This window comes from Amblyraja radiata, chromosome 3, assembly GCF_010909765.2.
Source record: "Amblyraja radiata isolate CabotCenter1 chromosome 3, sAmbRad1.1.pri, whole genome shotgun sequence".
NCBI classification, from domain to species: domain Eukaryota; kingdom Metazoa; phylum Chordata; class Chondrichthyes; order Rajiformes; family Rajidae; genus Amblyraja; species Amblyraja radiata.
In genome coordinates, this window is record NC_045958.1 from 11,689,776 (window position 1) to 11,712,620 (window position 22,845).

Consider the following 22,845-nt stretch of genomic DNA (forward strand, 5'->3'; position numbering starts at 1 on the left):
GTCTTTAGCACTTTAGCCTTCATTAGTCACAGTATTGAGTATAGAAGTTGGGAGGTCATGTTGTATTTGTATAAGATGTTGATGAGATCACATTTAGAATATTGTGTTCAGTTCTGGGCACCATGTTATAGGAAAGATATTGTCAAGCTTGAACGGGTTCGGAAAAGATTTACAAGAATGTTGCCAGGACTAGAGGGAGAGGTTGAATAGGCTTGGTCTCTATTCCATGGAGTGCAGGAGGATGATGGGAGATCTTATAGAAGTGTACAGAATCATGAGAGTCTTTTGCCCAGAGTAGGGGAATCAAGGACCAGAGGACATAGGTTCAAGGTGAAGGGGAAAAGATTTAATAGGAATCCGAGGGGTAACTTTTTCACATAAAGGGTGGTGGGTGTATGGAACAAACTGCCAGGGGAGGTAGTTGAGGCTGGGACTATCCCATCGTTTAAGAAACAGTTAATCAGGTACATGGATAAGACAGGTTTGGAGGGATGTGAACCAAGCGCAGGCAAGTGGGACTAGTGTAACTGGGACAATGTTGGCTGGTGTGGGCGAGTTGGGCCGAAGGGCCTGTTTCCACACTGTATCACTCTATTACTCCAATTTGGTTACACTATACTTTGAGAAAGATCAAAAATCCAAGTAAAATTATTTTAATTCACTAAAAACATCTACTCCCACATGCCCTGATAATAGACAATAGACAATAGGTGCATGAGTAGGCCATTCGGCCCTTCGAGCCAGCACCACCATTCAATGTGATCATGGCTGATCATCCCCAATCAGTACCCCGTTCCTGCCTGCTCCCCATATCCCCTGACTCCGCTATTTTTAAGAGCTCTATCTAGCTGTCTCTTGAAAGCATCCAGAGAACCTGCCACCACCGCCCTCTGAGGCAGAGAATTCCACAGACTCACCACTCTCTGTGAGAAAAAGTGTTTCCTTGTCTCCGTTCTAAATGGCTTACTCCTTATTCTTAAACTGTGGCCCCTGGTTCTGGACTCCCCCAACATCGGGAACATGTTTCCTGCCTCTAGCGTGTCCAAGCCCACGACAATCTTGTATGTTTCAATGAGATCCCCTCTCAGCCTTCTAAACTCCAGAGTGTACAAGCCTAGCTGCTCCATTCTCTCAGCATATGACAGTCCCGCCATCCCGGGAATTAACCTTGTAAACCTACGCTGCACTCCCTCAATAGCAAGAATGTCCTTCCTCAAATTAAGGGACCAAAACTGCACACAATACTCCAGGTGTGGTCTCACTAGGGCTCTGTACAACTACAGAAGGACCTCTTTGCTCTTTGCTCCTATATTCAATTCCTCTTGTTATAAAGGCCAACATGCCATTCGCTTTCTTCACTGCCTGTTGTACCTGCATGCTTACTTTCATAGACTGATGTACAAGGACCCCCAGATCCCATTGTACTTCCCCTTTTCCCAACATGACACAATTTAGATACTAATCTGCCTTCCTGCTTTTGCTACCAAAGTGGATAACCTCACATTTATCTGCATTGAACTTCATCTGCCATGCATCTGCCCACTCCCCCAACCTATCCAAGTCATCCTGCATTCTCATAGCATCCTCCTCACAGTTCACACTGCCACCCAGCTTTGTGTCATCTGCAAATTTGCTAATGTTACTTTGAATCCCTTCATCCAAATCATTGATGTTTATTGCAAATAGCTGCGGTCCCAGCATCGAGCCTTGCGGTACCCCACCAGTCACTGCCTGCCATTCTGAAAGGGACCCGTTAATCCCTACTCTTTGTTTCCTGTCTGCCAACCACTTCTCTATCCATGTCAGCACTCTACCCCCAATTCCATGTGCCCTAATTTTGCCCACTAATCTCCTATGTGGAACCTTATCAAATGTTTTCTGAAAGTCCAGGTACACTACATCCACTGGCTCTCCCTTGTCCATTTTCCTAGTTACATCTTCAAAAAATTCCAGAAGATTAGTCAAGCATGATTTCCCCTTCGTAAATCCATGCTGACTCGGACCGATCCTGTTACTGCTATCCAAATGTGCGGCTATCTCATCTTTTATAATTGACTCCAGCATCTCCACCACCGATGTCAGGCTAACTGGTCTATAAATCCCTGTTTTCTCTCTCCCGCCTTTCTTAAAAAGTTGGATAACATTAGCTACCCTCCAATCCACAGGAACTGATCCTGAGTCTATAGAACATTGGAAAATTATCATCAATGCATCCACGATTTCTAGAACCACTTCCTTAAGTACCCTGGAGTTAAGTGACCATCAGGCCCTGGGGATTTATCAGCCTTCAGTCCCATCAGTCTCTCCAACACCATTTCCTGCCTAATGTGGATTTCCTTCAGTTCCTCTGTCACCCCAGATCCTCTGGCCACTACTATATCAGGAACATTGTTTGTGCCCTCCTTAGTGAAGACAGATGCAAAGTACCTATTCAACTCATCTGCCATTTCCTTGTTCCCCATAATAAATTCACCTTTTTCAGTCTTCAAGAGTCCAACTTTGATCTTAACTATGTTTTTCCCCTTCACATACCTAAAGAGCTTTTACTGTCCTGCTTTATATTCATGGATTAATTGGAAAATAAATTTGCATATTTTAAATGCTAATTTTCTGTAACATTGAATTGGTTTGAAATATATTTATTTTCATCTGTATTCATCAGATGTTATCAGTTAATATTCTTAAATTCATCTTAAAGTGAAATTTGAAAGTAAAATTAATTAAAACACTTCCAGGTTAGGGGACTAGCTATAATTTCCACTCAGCAATTAATAAATGAGCAAAAAACAAACTGCTGGAGAAACTCAGCAAGTCAGGCGGCATCAATGGACTGAATTGGATTCAATATTTTGGGAAGAGACCCTTCATCTGGACTGAACTAGGAACACTACAGCAAAAGAATAGGCCCTTCAGCCTATAATGTCTATGCCAAACATCATGTCAAGACCAACTCTTATCTGCATTTAGGTATGTTACAAAACTTACCTTCAGCGGCGCTGCAGTTCTGCCACTGCCCGTGTGCGCGACTTTGGCGCCTTTGAGAGGGGGGCGGGTTTAAAATGCGATTTTTCTGCAGCCTATTCAAATCGATCTCTGTTAGGCTGTTTAGTTGCTAAAGAAAAATCGCTTCGACTGCCGTTTTATTAAGTTTATTAAAATTAGCGCTGGATAATTTAATTGTTAGAGTAAATTAAAAATCATCTTCTAAAGCCGTGAACGCCGACAACGGGACGGATCTCACGCAGGGGACAAGGCAAGGTAGGCTGTTTATTTTTACATTAAAAAGTACTTAAGATGCCTTTAATCAAAATTTTAAGTTGCGAGAAGGTGACTTGGAGCCCATCCGAACCGGCAGTATTTTTCATGCCGACATGGGCTTCAAATTCATTGCAACCGCAACGTTCCAAACCAGCGCGTTCCACAAAATCCCACTCGCAAGATGATTTAAATGGCCATTAATTTACAACAATTAAACACTAAATTCCTTCCATTTGGCCTATAAATTTATGACAATGAGATTTTAAAATCATGTTATATTGTGAATTCTTGTGTGAATGTTATTTGGACATTTAGGCTATTAAAAAATGTAAATCTTTTCTTAAGAAATGGATAGATGTTTAGATCTAGTAATTGAATTTTGGAATTAACTACAATTGGGTAACTAATTAATTATATGCTTTAATTTCAGGTCATCCAAGTAAGATTGTTTCATATTTGTTTCAGAATGCTTCAATCTATAATAACTGAAAATTACTTTCAGTTCTCTTAATTCTTAATAAAGTTATGGGCTTTTGACTGTTCTTGATCACAGCTTTTGTGTTAAGTCAATGGAAAAGCAATAGGGAACAAGATGCTAATTTCCGAGTATGAAAATGTCCATAACTTTTTTAATGTTATGAAAGTGAATTAGGTGTCAAATTAAACTTCTTTTTATGCTTTATCTGATGGGATAAATTGCAGACTTGATTTTTAATTTGCTACTGCATTGCCAATAATCCATATCCCTCATTTCCTGTGTATCCACGTGCCTATACAAAAGTATCTTAAATCCCACTATTGTATCTGCCTCAACCACCCCAGGCAGCGCATTCCAGGCACTCACCACCCTCTGTGTAAAATAAAAAAATTGCACTCCACAACTCCTTTAAACTTTACCCCTATCACCTTAAAGCTATGCCCTTCTAGTCTGTGATTTTTTTTCCATCCTGGAGAAAAGATGAATCCCATTTGCCCACATTATGGGTGAAAAGATAAAACTGATGATGGGTCTTGACCAAAAATGTCAACAGTCTATTTCCCTCCACAGTTGTTGCTTGACCCACTGAGTTCCTACAGTAGTTGGTTTTCTGCTCTAGTTTCCAACATCTGTAGACTATTGGGCCGCCAATTAATAAACAAATGAGGTTATCAAAATTGATATAGGTTTGGGAGGAACATGAGCTAGAATCAATGATTATACTCAATGAGAAAAATCCATCTCAAAATAAATAGACAACCCTAAAACCCTAGTGGTGGCGCGACTCACCCGTTGCAGCGGCCCCTACAGCCTGCCTGTTTTTTTTTTATTTTGTGTCTAGTTAAATGGAGTGTTGGTGTTTTTTTAATACTGGTTTTAAATGTGTATATGTGGGGGGCGGGGGGGGGGGGGGGGAACCGTTTAAAATCTCTTCCCTGTCCAGGAGACCCGACTTTTTCCCTGTCGGGTCTCCGTTGTCGTTGGGGCCTAGCACCGTGGAGCGGCCTCCAGCCTGAACAAACCGGGGGCTCGGGAGACTGCGGAGCTGCGGACTACTCACCATCGTGGGGCTGGCCGGCCTCGGAGCGTGGGGAGCGGCGGTGACTCGCTTCTGCGACTCGACTACTGGGGCTCAGAGGCTCCAGCAACGCAGCCGCAGGTCCGGTGGACTGGGACATCGGGAGCTCGCGGGTCCGGGGGGAGAGACCGCTTCCTGGAGCTCCCGCAACTTCTCCTGGTCGTGGCCGTGGGACATTACAGCGCCCACCTGTGACTTTTAGACCGGGAGCGGGGCCGTAAATCGCCCGGCACGGCCTAAAATGGCCGTGGGACTTAGCATCGCCCGCCTGGGGCTTGGACATCGGGAGAAACATGGAGAACAGGGGAGAGAAAAGACTTTGCCTTCCATCACTGTGGGTTCACTGTGATGGATGTTTGTGTGAATTAAATTGTGTGTATGTCTGTAGGAAATTGTCTTTGTTTGTATGGCTGTGGAAACGGAATTTCGTTTGAGCCTCACTGAGGCTCAAATGACAATAAATATTGTATTGTATTGTAGAAATTCAATGCTTAGCACTGTTATTTATTTCAGTGTTATATAGTACATGAAAATCATTGTATCCCTAGAGTAGACATGATTACTATCATTTACAGGTTGAATCACATATTTCTGAAAATCTTTACCAGACACTTTCAGTTTCAAATTCGATGTGCACTGATGACATATTTTCAAATACCACTTGATAGTGTCATTTCCCACAAAATCGTGGCATTTTTAAACTTGAACTCAACTTCACATAATATATCCCATCCAGCACAAAGACAGACAACATCCATCCTAACATTGACAGAAATGTGGCAGAGAATTCCAGAGATTCACCACTCTCTGTGAGAAAAACATTTTTCACACAGAGAGTGGTGAATCTCTGGAATTCTCTACCACAGAAGGTAGTTGAAGCCAGTTCATTGGCTATATTTAAGAGGGAGTTAGATGTGGCTCTTGTGGCTAAAGGGATCAGGGGGTATGGAGAGAAGGCAGGTACAGGATACTGAGTTGGATGATCAGCCATGATCATATTGAATGGCGGTGCAGGCTCGAAGGGCCGAATGGCCTACTCCTGCACCTATTTTCTACGTTTCTATGTTTCTATGACAGTCTGCGACCCTGCATCAGCTTACTCTGGCTGTGGATAATTGCACCCATAACATCTACCTTTAGAATCAAATATTCCTTTGCTCTCATGGCCATCCTTCCATCTTTCATACTCCATAAGCTTCTACTCATCCAAAACTCCTTTATTTTAATCCTAACTTCCACCATCTCACTTCCTACTGTTACTCATCCTTCACCTCATTGCACTCCACCCTGTGAACTTTAAACTTTTTGGCTGGGCTTGCTTGGATAACATTTTACAATACTCTGAAGAGCTCCATATCCAGCCATCCCTGCCCACTTCCTTAAATCCATATCAGCCATCTGGGCCATAAACTCTCACATGCGCAATCTAAATGTCCCTACCTAAGACTAATGGGTTAATCCTTGCCTGAATTTTATTTGATCTACATTTTAAACGCTGGTTCACATTGACGTACCCATAATCAATTAGAACCTTGAGTGTGTTTTTGCTAATTATGGGCAATGTTGACTTCACAAAGTCCTTCCAACCATGAGAGATTAGTGTGGCAGTGCCTCAAGATAATGACATTTTACAGTTGAGGAATCATTTTGCGCAAGGAGCGGGCCTTTCTAAGGTTCTCAAACATAGATTGATTGCAATTAAAAGTAAATTCTTTAACTAGCTTAAGCATGGCACACTGAGATGACCATGGTTATGCTAGTTAAAGATTTAATTGCAATTAATCTATGTTTGAGAAACATAGAAAGGCACAGAGTTGGCCTACAGGTTCTTAACATACAAAACGGTGGGTTTATGAACCAAGAGGATTGATACTCACCAGCTGAGCTGAGGGTATAACTGATTTGGAATTATCGGGTTCTGTTGCCATCTAACAGTCAGGGATTTAAATTAATGTGAATTCTACTGCTTGTGACACTTGAATAGCCTGATTAGAGATTGGTCAGATCCCTGCCTACCTTTGTGCCTTCAGCCAATGCAGACTTTTTTCTGACTGCCAACGTAAAAGATTCACTTAGCTGGAATTAATAGTTTGAAGATTAATACGTTTAATACATTTCAGTATTTCTGCAAGATAATAATATGCTTTGTGTTCAAGCCCTATGCTTAAGAAGTTATTTCCTGAGGCAATGATCCGAACATCCGAAAGACTTAACATTAGGGTGAAGATAGACACAAAATGCTGGAATAACTCAGAGGGACAGGCAGTATCTCGGGAGAGAAGGAACAGGTGACGTTTGGGGTCGCGACCCTTCTTCAGACTGAAGATGCTGCCTGTCCCGTTGAGTTACTCCAGCATTTTGTGTCTATCTTCGGTTTAAACCAGCATCTGCAGTTCCTTCCTACATAAAATTAGGGTTATGGTTTGAGAAATATTATGGTGGGAGAGAGGAAAGAAACTTGCAGAGAGACAGAAACTGAGAGGTATATTTCCGAGTATTTTTCCCAAGGGATTTATTTAGATTAGTTCAACTTCAAAAATTAAGATCAATGGATGAGATCACAGGGAATGCAGTGTGTAGTTTGAAGCACACGGCTATAGGGTGGATATCTGACAGGGACATGCATGCCCTGAACTTTTGTCATCACACTTTTAAAAGCATCCCACTTTCCTGACGTTCCTTTACCTGCAAACAACCTACTCCAATCAACTTGAGCAAGTCTAATACTAAAGTTGGTCTTGCTCCAATTCAGAATTTTAACTTGTGGGCCTGCCATGTTCTTGTCGATAACTATTTAAAACCAAATACAACAATGGTCACTGGTCCTAAAAGGTTAGCGCATGACACTTCAGTCACTGCCCTATCCAATTTCCGAAGAGTAGCACCCTCCACGTATTGCCTAGGGAGACTTTCCTCAACACATTTGACAAATTCCTCCCTGTCTAAGCTCTTGACACTATAATAGCGCTTTCTCACGGGGCGACTTGACGCAAGAGTTAACCAGAGTTGAACATCGTGGGAACCTCTTGCGATAACCGTACGGCATTCGTTGACCACCCTGGACCACCGTGGCGCTAACGGCAGGTACTCGTGTAACTTGGTGACTCGGGAGAAAATTCAAACAAGCTTGAATTTCTCCAAGAGTGACTTGTACACTTGTGGTTGAACATTGCAACATTATATGCACGTAGTGGCCAGTACGATATCCGTATTGACTCTTGCGGTTACCGTGGGAACTCCTGCGAAAGGTGAACCCGGAAGCTGGACAGAGGGGACAGAAGGTGAGTAAAAATTGTCTTCTGTGGGGTTGAATTTAAAAAATAAAGATTTGCATCCGTATATGGACATCAACTTATTCATGAGTTATGTTAATGAGATTCAAGAAAATAACTATAATCTTTAAAAGGGACTTTACTGAAAGGTCCCGCATTTTTATGGTCCGTGAGAAATTTTTCACATGTACTTCTTTGAGAGATACAGCTCGGAGTCGTCGCCGACTAGCGATCGATGCCTTTCCGAAGCAGGGTTAAATTCCCTGCTATAACAAACTTATCAGTCTTTCAACTGCTTGCAAACTCCAGGCATATTTATGCAGATATTTATATTTATGGTACTCTCTCAACAAGGTGACTATCCCCTTTATATTTCTCAGCTCCACCCATATTGCCCCAGGGGTTGAAGCATCAGTAGTATCAAATCGGATCTATTGTCATGATATTCTCCTCAATCAATAACGCAACTACCCCTTCTCCTTTATCCCTTCCCCCCCCCCCCCCCCCCCACCCCCCCCCCCCCCCCCCCCCCCCCCCCTATATTTCCTGTATCTCCTGTACTCTGGAACAAACATTCAGCTACAATCCAGTCCCTCTCTCAGCCAGGTTTCCAAAACTGTTACAACGACCCAGTCGCACATGTATTTCCATGCCTTGAGTTCATCCTCCTTACCTCCTCAGGCCTCTCGCATTAAAATAAATGCAATTCAATCCAACAGTCACGCCTCACTCCCTGCCTCATTCCTACCTATTCTATCCACTATATTTGAAACATAGAAACATAGAAACATAGAAATTAGGTGCAGGAGTAGGCCATTCGGCCCTTCGAGCCTGCACCGCCATTCAATATGATCATGGCTGATCATCCAACTCAGTATCCCGTACCTGCCTTCTCTCCATACCCTCTGATCCCCTTAGCCACAAGGGCCACATCTAACTCCCTCTTAAATATAGCCAATGAACTGGCCTCGACTACCCTCTGTGGCAGGGAGTTCCAGAGATTCACCACTCTCTGTGTGAAAAAAGTTCTTCTCATCTCGGTTTTAAAGGATTTCCCCCTTATCCTTAAGCTGTGACCCCTTGTCCTGGACTTCCCCAACATCGGGAGCAATCTTCCTGCATCTAGCCTGTCCAACCCCTTAAGAATTTTGTAAGTTTCTATAAGATCCCCTCTCAATCTCCTAAATTCTAGAGAGTATAAACCAAGTCTATCCAGTCTTTCTTCATAAGACAGTCCTGACATCCCAGGAATCAGTCTGGTGAACCTTCTCTGCACTCCCTCTATGGCAATAATGTCCTTCCTCAGATTTGGAGACCAAAACTGTACGCAATACTCCAGATGTGGTCTCACCAAGACCCTGTACAACTGCAGTAGAACCTCCCTGCTCCTATACTCAAATCCCTTTGCTATGAAAGCTAACATACCATTCGCTTTCTTCACTGCCTGCTGCACCTGCATGCCCACTTTCAATGACTGGTGTACCATGACACCCAGGTCTCGCTGCATCTCCCCTTTTCCTAGTCGGCCACCATTTAGATAATAGTCTGCTTTCCTGTTTTTGCCACCAAAATGGATAACCTCACATTTATCCACATTATACTGCATCTGCCAAACATTTGCCCACTCACCCAGCCTATCCAAGTCACCTTGCAGTCTCCTAGCATCCTCCTCACAGCTAACACTGCCCCCCAGCTTAGTGTCATCCGCAAACTTGGAGATATTGCCTTCAATTCCCTCATCCAGATCATTAATATATATTGTAAATAGCTGGGGTCCCAGCACTGAGCCTTGCGGTACCCCACTAGTCACTGCCTGCCATTGTGAAAAGGACCCGTTTACTCCTACTCTTTGCTTCCTGTTTGCCAGCCAGTTCTCTATCCACATCAACACTGAACCCCCAATGCCATGTGCTTTAAGTTTGTAAACTAATCTCTTATGTGGGACCTTGTCGAAAGCCTTCTGGAAGTCCAGATACACCACATCCACTGGTTCTCCCCTATCCACGCTACTAGTTACATCCTCGAAAAATTCTATAAGATTCGTCAGACATGATTTACCTTTTGTAAATCCATGCTGACTTTGTCCAATTATTTCACCACTTTCCAAATGTGCTGCTATCCCATCTTTAATAACTGACTCTAGCAGTTTCCCCACTACCGATGTTAGACTAACTGGTCTGTAATTCCCCGTTTTCTCTCTCCCTCCCTTCTTAAAAAGTGGGGTTACGTTTGCTACCCGCCAATCCTCAGGAACTACTCCAGAATCTAAAGAGTTTTGAAAGATTATTACTAATGCATCCACTATTTCTGGAGCTACTTCCTTAAGTACTCTGGGATGCAGCCTATCTGGCCCTGGGGATTTATCGGCCTTTAATCCATTTAATTTACCCAACACCACTTCCCGGCTAACCTGGATTTCACTCAATTCCTCCAACTCCTTTGACCCGCGGTCCCCTGCTATTTCCGGCAGATTATTTATGTCTTCCTTAGTGAAGACGGAACCAAAGTAGTTATTCAATTGGTCCGCCATATCGTTGTTCCCCATGATCAACTCACCCGTTTCTGACTGCAAGGGACCTACATTTGTTTTAACTAATCTCTTTCTTTTCACATATCTATAAAAACTTTTGCAGTCAGTTTTTATGTTCCCTGCCAGTTTTCTTTCATAATCTATTTTTCCTTTCCTAATTAAGCCCTTTGTCCTCCTCTGCTGGTCTCTGAATTTCTCCCAGTCCTCCGGTATGCTGCTTTTTCTGGCTAATTTGTACGCATCATCCTTCGCTTTGATACTATCCCTGATTTCCCTTGTTATCCACGGATGCACTACCTTCCCTGATTTATTCTTTTGCCAAACTGGGATGAACAATTTTTGTAGTTCATCCATGCAGTTTTTAAATGTCTTCCATTGCATATCCATGGTTTTATTTCTCTCAGGTAATTGCTCGGAAACAGCCCGTTGTTTCTCATCAGCAACTGCAGTTCCTTCCTACACACCCCTTCCCCAATCCTGATCACATGGATGATATCACACGTGATAGAGTTCATTTTGTTGGTCTGATAACAGAATCAAGGGGCATGGGGAGAAAGCAGGAACGTGGTACTGATTTTGGATGATCAGTCATGATCATATTGAATGGCGGTGCTGGCTCATAGGACCGAATTGGGGGTTACGGTACACGGTATTGGGGGTTCAGTATTGATGTGGATAGAGGACTGGCTGGCAGACAGGAAGCTAAGAGTAGGAGTAAACGGGTCCTTTTCAGAATGGCAGGCAGTGACTAGTGGGGTACCGCAAGGCTCAGTGCTGGGACCCCAGCTATTTACAATATATATTAATGATTTGGACGAGGGAATTGAATGCAACATCTCCAAGTTTGCGGATGACACAAAGCTGGGGGGCAGTGTTAGCTGTGAGGAGGATGCTGGGAGGCTGCAAGATGACTTGGATAGGCTGGGTGAGTGGGCAAATGCATGGCAGATGCAGTATAATGTGGGTAAATGTGAGGTTATCCACTTTGGTGGCAAAAACAGGAAAGTAGACTATTACCTGAATGGTGGCCGATTAGGAAAAGGGGAGATGCAGCGAGACCTGGGTGTCATGGTACACCAGTCATTGAAAGTAGGCATGCAGGTGCAGCACGCAGTGAAGAAAGCGAATGGTATGTTAGCATTCATAGCAAAAGGATTTGAGTATAGGAGCAGGGAGGTTCTACAGCAGTTGTACAGGGTCTTGGTGAGACCACACCTGGAGTATTGCGTACAGTTTTGGTCTCCTAATCGGAGGAAGGACATTCTTGCCATAGAGGGAGTACAGGGAAGGTTCACCAGATTGATTCCTGGGATGTCAGGACTTTCATATGAAGAAAGACTGGATAGACTCGGCTTGTACTCGCTAGAATTTAGAAGATTGAGGGGGGATCTTATAGAAACTTACAAAATTCTTAAGGGGTTGAACAAGGGGTCACAGTTTAAGGATAAAGGGGAAATATTTTAGAACTGAGATGAGAAAAACATTTTTCACACAGAGAGTGGTGAACCTCTGGAATTATCTGCCACAGAATGTAGTTGAGGCCAGTTCATTGGCTATATTTAAGAGGGAGTTAGATGTGGCCCTTGTGGCTAAAGGGATCAGGGGGTATGGAGAGAAGGCAGGTACAGGATACTGAGTTGGATGATCAGCCATGATCATATTGAATGGCGGTGCAGGCTCGAAGGGCCGAATGTCCTACTCCTGCACCTATTTTCTAAGTCTCTATAGAAAATGAATTTTGCTTTGTGTGATGGTTGCTGTTAATCTATTAGATACTGGTGAGAGTTTAACAAAATCTTATGTTTTGACCTGGCAATTTACCTGGTCCTCAGCAATCATTGTTGAATTGAACAATTTCAGATAATCCACCATAGCTATGGTATAATGTTGTGGCATTTTATCTCTCTCCTCTTTGGTACTTTCAATTGTCTCCTCTTATGGGCCTGTCCCACTTACGCGACTTTTACGGCGCGTGTCGGTACCCGTCATAGGTCGTTGCAAGTTGCCGAACATTTTCAACGTTGAAAATCCAGCGGCGACCAGAAAGACGCTACGACTCTTTGGGCGACTGAGGAGACAACTCAAGACCATACAGGCGACACCCCGGCGACATGTCACGGGGTGAAGCCTGTATGGTCATGAGTAGTCACCCAAAGAGTCGTACCTTGTTCTGGTCGCAGCTGGATTTTCAACATGTTGAAAGTTTTTGGCGATCTGCAATGACCTATGACGGGTGCCGGCAGTCGCCGAAAAAGTCGGGTAAGTGGGACAGGCCCATTATTTACTTCTTAACCAAACATTAACCTTTATTACCCCTGCTCAGTTGACATCACAGCAACTTATGCCATTCAAGCTTTGGAAAAGATGAAGAAACAAGGGACTGCAGAAGATGGCTTACACAAAAGGGCACAAAGTGAAGGAGTACCACAGCTGGTCAGACAGCATCTCTGAAGAACATGGATAGGTCATGTTTTGGGTCTGGACTCTTCTTCAGACTGATTGTGGGAGGATGGAAGGGGGGGGGGGGGGGGGTGGAGAAAGCTGGGAGAGAGGAGAGGCAGAACAAAGTGTGGCAGGTTATAGGAGGACACAGGTGAGGGCCTGGTTTTAATAGGCAGATAGTTGGAACAAGGGCCAGAGATCAAAGCAGGTGTCGCTCTCAATCTTGCCTGGTGTCTATAATCTTGAATAATGTACTACAATGTTGTACCATTCTGCTGTTTTGCATCTGTCACTGTATTTATTGTTGCTTTTATCATTACTGTACGGATACTGTTTACCCCTGACCCTCATGGCAACAAGGAACTTCATTGCATTCTGGTGTAAATAATAATAAACTATTCTGAAAATGTGATCAACCAGGGTGATGAATCTACTGTTGCTGAACACCAGAGATCTGATCGAACTATTACCTTACAGCTCCCAATAATACGAAAGTGAATTTCAAAAAGATTGCTAGAATTTTGGATAACTTTCTAGAAGGACATCATAGATACATAGATACATAGAAAATAGGTGCAGGAGTAGGCCATTCCGCCCTTCGCGCTTGCACCGCCGTTCAATATGATCATGGCTGATCATCCAACTCAGTATCCTGTACCTGCCTTCTCTCCATACCCCCTGATCCCTTTAGCCACAAGGGCCACATCTAACTCCCTCTTAAATATTCTGCAAAATCTGTTCTTGTATCAGAAATAAAATGTAATAATCGGGCAAGTCAGCAGGTGGAGCTCAAACCCCATGAATATTCTCATCAAGTCAAAAAGCTGCGGGAGGAACTCAACAGGTCAGGCAGCATCCGTGGAGGGAAACTGATTACATTTTGGGACCCTTCTTCAGACTCTCCCCTTTCTAAATCTTCTTTGTTGCTTACTGAAGATGATAATCATATTTATTACAGTATTTCCTACACTTTCCAAATTTGAAAACTTGTTCATGAGCCATAACATGAATCAATTTAACCTTGCTTTGTATAAAGAACTGAAAATCTAACCCTGTAAAAATAAAAGCAAATTGTGTTTGTTATTTTTTATATTTTCAAAATGCTGCCACGTAGTATACAACCAAGCAGACCCTAGTGGGAAGAAGGGTCTCGACCCGAAACATCACCCATTCCTTCTCTCTAGAGATGCTGCCTGTCCCTCGCGAGTCGGCTTGTACTCGCTAGAATTTAGAAGATTGAGGGGGGATCTTATAGAAACTTACAACATTCTTAAGGAGCTGGACAGGCTAGATGCAGGAAGATTGTTCCCGATGTTGGGGAAGTCCAGAACAAGGGGTCACAGTTTAACGATGAAGGGGAAATCTTTTAGCACTGAGATGAGAAAAACATTTTTTACACAGAGAGTGGTGAATCTCTAGAATTCTCTGCCACAGAATGTAGTTGAGGCCAGTTCATTGGCTATATTTAAGAGGGAGTTAGATGTGGCCCTTGTGGCTAAAGGGATCAGGGGGTATGGAGAGAAAGCAGGTACAGGATACTGAGTTGGATGATCAGCCATGATCATATTGAATGGTGGTGCAGGCTCGAAGGGCCGCATGGCCTACTCCTGCACCTATTTTCTATGTTTCTATGTCCCGCTGAGTTAGTCCCTAGTTAAGGACAGTAATCTAGTATTTTTACAGTTTTAATTCATTTCAAGCCTAGATTTTATTCTCCCATCTTTCATTGTACTTGATAATGCAATGCTGTCCAACATCTTGTATTACAACAGCGGTTCTGGAAAAACTACTCCCACGATGTTGTTGGATAGGGTGTTACAATATTTAGACTCTGCAACAGGAAAGAAAGTGATATATTTCTAAGTCAAGATGATGCACAGCGTACTGAGGCACTGCATGTGATGATATTCTCCTGCACCTGCTGCCCTTTTCTTATTTTACAGACCTGACAGCTGTTGTTGGAGCATCCAAGGTGAGTAACTGCAGTGTAGATAGCTCAACATTACTCTGAACTGCTTCAATGAATGGGTGCCCAATAATGTGCAATTTTCTGACTTTTAGCCGAATGTGCTACCAACTAAGCACAAGGGAAATCATAGAAATCCTGATGTGTGCAGTTTAAGTCCCCTAATTTGAGGAAGGACATTATTATTATTGAGGGAGTGCAGCGTAAGTTCACCAGGTTAATTCCCGAGATGGTGGGACTGACATATAGAAACATAGAAAATAGTTGCAGGAGTAGGCCATTTGGCCCTTCGAGCCTGCACCGCCATTCAATATGATTATGGCTGATCATCCAACTCAGTATCCTGTACCCGCCTTCTCTCCATACTCCCTGATCCCTTTAGCCACAAGGGCCACATCTAACTCCCTCTTAAATATAGCCAATGAACTGGCCTCAACTACCTTCTGTGGCAGAGAATTCCAGAGATTCACCACTCTGTGTGAAAAATGTTTTTCTAATCTCGGTCCTAAAAGATTTCCCCCTTATCCTTAAACTGTGACCCCTTGTTCTGGACATATGATGAAAGAATGGATCGACTGGGCTTATATTCACTGGAATTTAAAAGGATGAGAGGGCATCTTATAGATACAGGAAAAAAATTCCCAATGTTGAGGGAGTCCAGAACCAGGGGCTACAGTCCAAGAATAAAGGGGAGGCCATTTAAAACTGAGATGAGAAAAACGTTTTCACCCAGAAAGTTGTGAATTTGTGGAATTCTCTGCCACAGAAGGCAGTAGAGGCCAATTCACTGGATGAAATTAAAAGAGAATTAGATAGAGGTCTAGGGGCAAGTGGAATCAAGTGATATGGGGAGAGGGCAGGCACAGGTTACTGATTGTGGATGATCCGCCATGATCACAATGAATGGTGGTGCAGGCTCGAAGGGCCGAATGGCCTCCTCCTGCATCTATTTTCATATTTCTACCAGGAACTATGTCTGCGGGAATTTAGAAAGATGAAAGGGAATCTTATAGAAACATATACAATTCTTAAGGGATTGGACAGGCTAGATGCAGGAAAAATGTTCCCTATGTTGGGGGAGTCCAGAACCAGGGGTCACAGTTTAAGAATAAGGGGTAGGCCATTTAGGACTGAGATAAGGAAAAACTTTTTCACCCAGAGAGTTGTGAATCCGTTGAATTCACTGTCACAAAAGCTAGTGGAGGCCAATTCGCTGGATGAAAGAGTTAGATATAGCTCTTAGGGCTAACAGAATCAAGGGATGTGGGGAGAAAGCAGGAACGGGGTACTGATTTTGGATGATCAGCCATTTCAGGAGGGATAGACAGAAAGGAAAAGGAGGTGGGGTAGCATTACTGGTTAGAGAGGAGATTAACGCAATGGAAAGGAAGGACATTAGCTTGGAGGATGTGGAATCGATATGGGTAGAGCTGCGAAACAGTAGTAGTGGAGTTGGGGATGGCATCAAACAGGAAATTAGAAATGCGTGCAACAAAGGTAAAACAGTTATAATGGGTGACTTCAATCTACATATAGATTGGGTGAATCAAATTGGCAGGGGTGCTGAGGAAGAGGATTTCTTGGAATGTATGCGGGATAGTTTTCTAAACCAACATGTAGAGGAACCAACGAGAGAGCAGGCTATACTAGACTGGGTATTGAGTAATGAGGAAGTGTTAGTTAGCAGTCTTGTTGTGCGTGGCCCCTTGGGCAAGAGTGACCATAATATGGTTGAGTTTTTCATTAGGATGGAGAGTGACATGGTTAGTTCAGAAACAATGGTTCTGAACTTAAAGAAAGGTAACTTTGAGGGTATGAGACGTGAATTGGCCAAGATTGACTGGCAATTAATTCTTAAAGGGTTGACGGTGGATATGCAATGGAAGGCATTTAAAAACTGCATGGATGAACTACAACAATTGCTCATCCCAGTTTGGCAAAATAATAAATCAGGGAAGGTAGTGCATCCGTGGATAACAAGGGAAATCAGGGATAGTATCAAAGCAAAAGATGAAGCGTACAAATTAGCCAGAAAAAGCAGCCTACCAGAGGACTGGGAGAAATTCAGAGACCAGCAGAGGAGGACAAAGGGCTTAATTAGGAAAGGGAAAATAGATTATGAAAGAAAACTGGCAGGAAACATAAAAACTGACTGTAAAAGTTTTTATAGATATGTGAAGAGAAAGAGATTAGTTAAAACAAATGTAGGACCCTTGCAGTCAGAAACAGGTGAATTGATCATGGGGCACAAGGACATGGCGGACCAATTGAATAACTACTTTAGTTCCGTCTTCACTAAGGAAGACATAAATAATCTGCCGGAAATAGCAGGGGACCGCGGGTCAAATGAGATGGAGGAACTGAGTGAAATCCAGGTTAGCCGGGAAGTGGTGTTAGGTAAATTGAATGGATTAAAGGTCGATAAATTCCCAGGGCCAGATAGGCTGCATCCCAGAGTACTTAAGGAAGTAGCTCCAGAAATAGTGGATGCATTAGTGATAATTTTTCAAAACTCTTTAGATTCTGGAGTAGTTCCTAAGGATTGGAGGGTAGCTAATGTAACCCCACTTTTTAAAAAGGGAGGGAGAGAGAAAACGGGGAATTACAGACCAGTTAGTCTAACATCGGTAGTAGGGAAACTGCTAGAGTCAGTTATTAAAGATGGGATAGCAGCACATTTGGAAAGTGGTGAAATCATTGGACAAAGTCAGCATGGATTTACGAAAGGTAAATCATGTCTGACGAATCTTATAGAATTTTTCGAGGATGTAACTAGTAGAGTGGATAAGGAAGAACCAGTGGATGTGTTATATCTGGACTTTCAGAAGGCTTTCGACAAGGTCCCACATAAGAGATTAGTATACAAACTTAAAGCACATGGTATTGGGGGTTCAGTATTGATGTGGATAGAGAACTGGCTGGCAAACAGGAAGCAAAGTGTAGGAGTAAACGGGTCCTTTTCAGAATGGCAGGCAGTGACTAGTAAAATACCGCAAGGCTCGGTACTGGGACCCCAGCTATTTACAATATATATTAATGATTTGGACGAGGCAATTGAATGCAACATCTCCAAGTTTGCGGATGACAGTAAGCTGGGGGGCAGTGTTAGCTGTGAGGAGGATGCTAGGAGGCTGCAAGTTGACTTGGATAGGCTGGGTGAGTGGGCTAATGCATGGCAGATGCAGTATGATGTGGATAAATGAGAAGTTATCCACTGGTGGCAAAAACAGGAAAGTAGACTATTATCTGAATGGTGGCCGATTAGGAAAAGGGGAAATGCAACGAGACCTGGGTGTCATGGTACACCAGTCATTGAAAGTAGGCATGCAGGTGCAGCAGGCAGTGAAGAAAGCGAATGGTATGTTAGCATTCATAGCAAAAGGATTTGAGTATAGGAGCAGGGAGGTTCTACTGCAGTTGTACAGGGTCTTGGTGAGACCACACCTGGAGTATTGCGTACAGTTTTGGTCTCCAAATCTGAGGAAGGACATTATTGCCATAGAGGGAGTGCAGAGAAGGTTCACCAGACTGATTCCTGGGATGTCAGGACTTTCATATGAGGAAAGATTGGATAGACTAGGCTTGTACTCGCTAGAATTTAGGAAATTGAGGGGGGATCTTATAGAAACTTACAAAATTCTTAAAGGGTTGGATAGGCGAGATGCAGGAAGATTGTTCCTGATGTTGGGGAAGTCCAGGACAAGGGGGCACAGCTTAAGGATAGGGGGGAAATCATTTAGGACCGAGATGAGAAAAACATTTTTCACACAGAGAGTGGTGAATCTGTGGAACTCTTTGCCACAGAAGGTAGTTGAGGCCAGTTCATTGGCTATATTTAAGAGGGAGTTAGATGTGGCCCTTGTGGCTAAAGGGATCAGGGGGTATGGAGAGAAGGCATACTAAGTTGGATGATCAGCCATGGTCATATTGGATGGCGGTGCAGGCTCGAAGGGCCGAATGGCCTATTCCTGCACCTATTTTCTATGTTTCTATGTTTCTATGTTTCCTGTGCTGTACTGTTTTATGTTGTGAGTTTATTTAGCCCAGTTGAAGAAAGGAGAATGTGCAGAAAGGAACTAACTCCAAATATTTACACACTGTGTGATGGTATGATCTCTTAGAACATGCAATGTAATTAGTCTGGGTGTTTTTAGTCAATAAATCCCCAATTGTGTGCTTGAGGAACCTACACTTAAATGAGACTCTGGGAGCACCATTTTAATATGCACAACAGCCAATGCACAAACTGAGTTTTAATCAGGAATAATCTGAGAAGGGTCCCAACCCAAAATGTCATCTGTCCATTCTTTCCCCAGTTGCTACCATACCACTGAGTTTGTCTAGCACTGAGTTTTGCTCAAGATTGTAGCAACTACAGTCTCTTATGTCTCAATAAAACAATTTGTGCGTCTATGTTTCACACAGCAAATAAATAGTATTGTACTGTTACAGAGTATACAATTGGGCTTCAAGATCATAGAGATTCATTCTCAATTTGTTGTTTGTTTCCTTTTAGGAACAGTAACAATTATGTGGGAAATATATATAAATTGCCAGAAAAAGCATATTCAACACAAAAAACGTGAATGGAGAATAAGATGGAACATGTTGCAAATCCTGCTGTTGATTTGCTATTGTCTTATTTAAATTACCTCTCATACTGAATTTCTCTTTATTTTGCGAGTGATGTTAAGATAAACAAAAATCAAGCATGCTTTTAACAAAATTGCAGGCTTGCTTTGTTTGTTTGCATTATTACCCATTTAACATTTGCAACCTGTTACCATAGACAGTGGAGAGTTTTATCTACCTTAATGTACAGAGGTTCTGTAATATTTTCCATCAGAATAGAAATGTCTTCATTCCAAACTGGATTGAGGCTCTTGTGGATTATTCTACTTCTGAAGATTTCTCTCCCCGCTATTTTAATCTTCACATATGGATCACTCGTTCCTGAAACAGTGAAGAAAATTCAATGTAGAGACATGTTTCATTATTTGCTAATTAAGTTTCAATCAAAGATGGAATTTAATACAGAGAAGTGTGAGGTGTTGCATTTTGGGACGTCGAACGAGTGCAGGGCCTTCACAGTAAACGGTAGGACTCTGGGTAGTGTTGTAGAGCAGAGGGATCTAGGAAGACAGGTGCATGGTCCCTTGAAGGTCGAGTCGCAGGTAGATAAGGTGGTCAAAAAGGCTTTTGGCACTTTGGCCTTCATCAGTCAGAATATTGAGTATAGAAGATGGGAGGTCTTGTCTTGTATAAGTCGTTGGTGGGACTGCATTTAGAATATTGTGTTCAGTTCTGGGCACCATGTTATCGGAAAGATATTGTCAAGCTTGAAAGGGTTCAGAAACGATTTATGAGGATGTTGCCAGGACTAGAGTGTGTGAGCTATAGGGAGAAATTGAGTAGGCTGGATCTCTATTCCATGGAGCGCAGGAGGATGAGGGGGGTTATAGAGGTGTACAAAATTATGAGAGGAATAGATCGGGTAGATGCACAGAGTCTTTTGCCCAGAGTCCGAGGGGTAACTTTTTCACACAAAGGGTGGTGGCTGTATGGAACAAGATGCCAGAGGAGATAGTTGAGGTTGGGACTAACCCATCATTTAAGAAACAGTTAGACAGATACGTGGATAGGACAGGTTTCGAGGGATATGGACAGGGATATGGAGAGGGATATGGAGAGGGATATGGACAGGGATATGGACAGGGATATGGACAGGGATATTGCAGCTTTGGAGGGAAGGTTAATTCCCGGGATGGCGGGACTGTCATTGGCTGAGAGAATGGAACGGCTGGGCTTGTACACTCTGGAGTTTAGAAGGATGAGAGGAGATCTTATTGAAACATATAAGATTATTAAGGGTTTTGTTACGCTAGAGGCAGGAAACATGTTTACGATGTTCGGGCCACATTTTACGAATAAGGGGTAAGCCATTTAGAACGGAGACGAGGAAACACTTTTTCTCACAGAGAGTTATGAGTCTGTGGAATTCTCTGCCTGGTGGAGGTCGGTTCTCTGTATACTTTCACACTGTGTTTTTGATTTTCTGTTTTTGGATTGAATTCTGTTTTTAATTTGTGTCTCTGTGATGTCTTTATTACTTGTTATATTCCGATTATATGTTATTCCGATTACTATGTAAGGTGTCCTTGAGATGTCTGAAAGGCGCCCATTAAATAAAATTTATTATTATTATTACTTTCAAGAGAGAGCAAGATAGGGCTCTTAAAGATAGTGGAGTCAGGGGATATGGGGAGAAGGCAGAAACGGGGTACTGATTTTGGATGATTAGCATAATCACATTGATTGGCGGTGCTGGCTCGAAGGGCCGAATGGCCTACTCCTGCACCTATTGTCTATTGGCCAAGTGCAGGCAAGTGGGACTAGTGTAGCTGGGACTGTAGTTGTTGGCCGATGTGGGCAGGTTGGGCCGAAGGGCCTGTTTACACACTGTATCCCTCTTATGGCCATGACTCCATGACTCTAAAGTTGTGTGAATATTTTTAAATTACTTCAAATAATCAATAGTTGTTATAATAACATAGAAGTTATTGTTCGGAAATATCTGTGGTTGTTAATGCCCACATTTCTAATAATTTTTTTCTTTTAGCTGTCAGAGAAGATTTTTACAACAGAATATCAATTATTTATTCAGAATATCTTAATTAGACAAATACAACTTTGGCAATGTGTATGAAGTATGAGGACCAATTTTTAATAAAATGTAATTAGAATCTCAGACCAGAAATATCAATATACACTGGATTATTCAAGTTGTCTGACTTCGATTTCTGTAAATTTAACATGATTAGGTTTATTATTGTCATATGTATCGAGATACAGCAAAAAGCATTGTTTTTCATGCTATCCAATCAGATCAGATAATACCATGCATAAATCCAATCAAGTCAAACTCAGGGATAATAAATAGTGCAAAGGAGAAAATACAGAGTGCAGAAAATGTTTCTCAGCATTGTATGGCACAAGTTCCATAGACAAAGTCCAATCTCTGCAATGGGGTCGAAGTGAGTTGGACAGTACTCTAACTCATGGAAATATTGTTCAGAAGGCCTGAAAGTGGTGTCACAGGTAGATAAAAATTCTTAAGGGGTTGGACAGGCTAGATGCAGGAAGATTATTCCCGATGTTGGGGAAGTCCAGAACTAGGGGTCACAGTTTAAGCATAAGAGGGAAGTCTTTTAGGACCGAGATGAGAAAATCATTTTTTACACAGAGAGTGGTGAATCTGTGGAATTCTCTGCCACAGAAGGTAGTTGAGGCCAGTTCATTGGCTATATTTAAGAGGGAGTTAGATGTGGCCCTTGTGGCTAAAGGGATCAGGGGGTATGGAGAGAAGGCAGGGATGGGATACTGAGTTGGATGATCAGCCATGATCATATCGAATGGCGGTGCAGGCTCGAAGGGCCGAATGGCCTACTCCTGCACCTATTTTCCATGTTTCTATGTTTCTATAAGGTGGTCAAAAAGGGTTTCAGCACATTGGCCTTCATCAGTCAGAATACAGCAATTGGGAGGTATTGTTATAGCTATACAAGATCAGGTAACGCAGAGTAGAAATAGAGATCCAGAGGACATAGGTTTAAAGTGAGGAGGGAAAGATTGAATAGGAACAGAGGAATCTTTTTTTTACACACAAAGGGTGGTGGATGTATGGAACAAGCTGTTGGAGGAGGTAGTTGAGGCAGGTACTATTGCAATGTTTAATAAACATTTAGACAGATACATGGATAGGTTAGCTTTAGAGATATATGGATCAAGCGCAGGCAGGTGGAACTGTTGTAGATGGGACAT

At 42.7% G+C, this 22,845-nt stretch overlaps 1 protein-coding gene across 2 annotated transcripts in view; it reads right to left on the minus strand.

Annotated features, from left to right (window-relative positions):
* The window catches only part of mctp1 (multiple C2 and transmembrane domain containing 1), a 408,806-nt gene that overhangs the window by 263,092 nt on the left and 122,869 nt on the right, over positions 1–22,845 (minus strand). For both annotated transcript variants that reach the window (XM_033017292.1, XM_033017293.1), the window contains one exon: positions 19,835–19,977. In XM_033017292.1, coding sequence (XP_032873183.1) covers positions 19,835–19,977 — 143 coding nt within the window. The remainder of the gene's footprint in view (positions 1–19,834; positions 19,978–22,845) is intronic.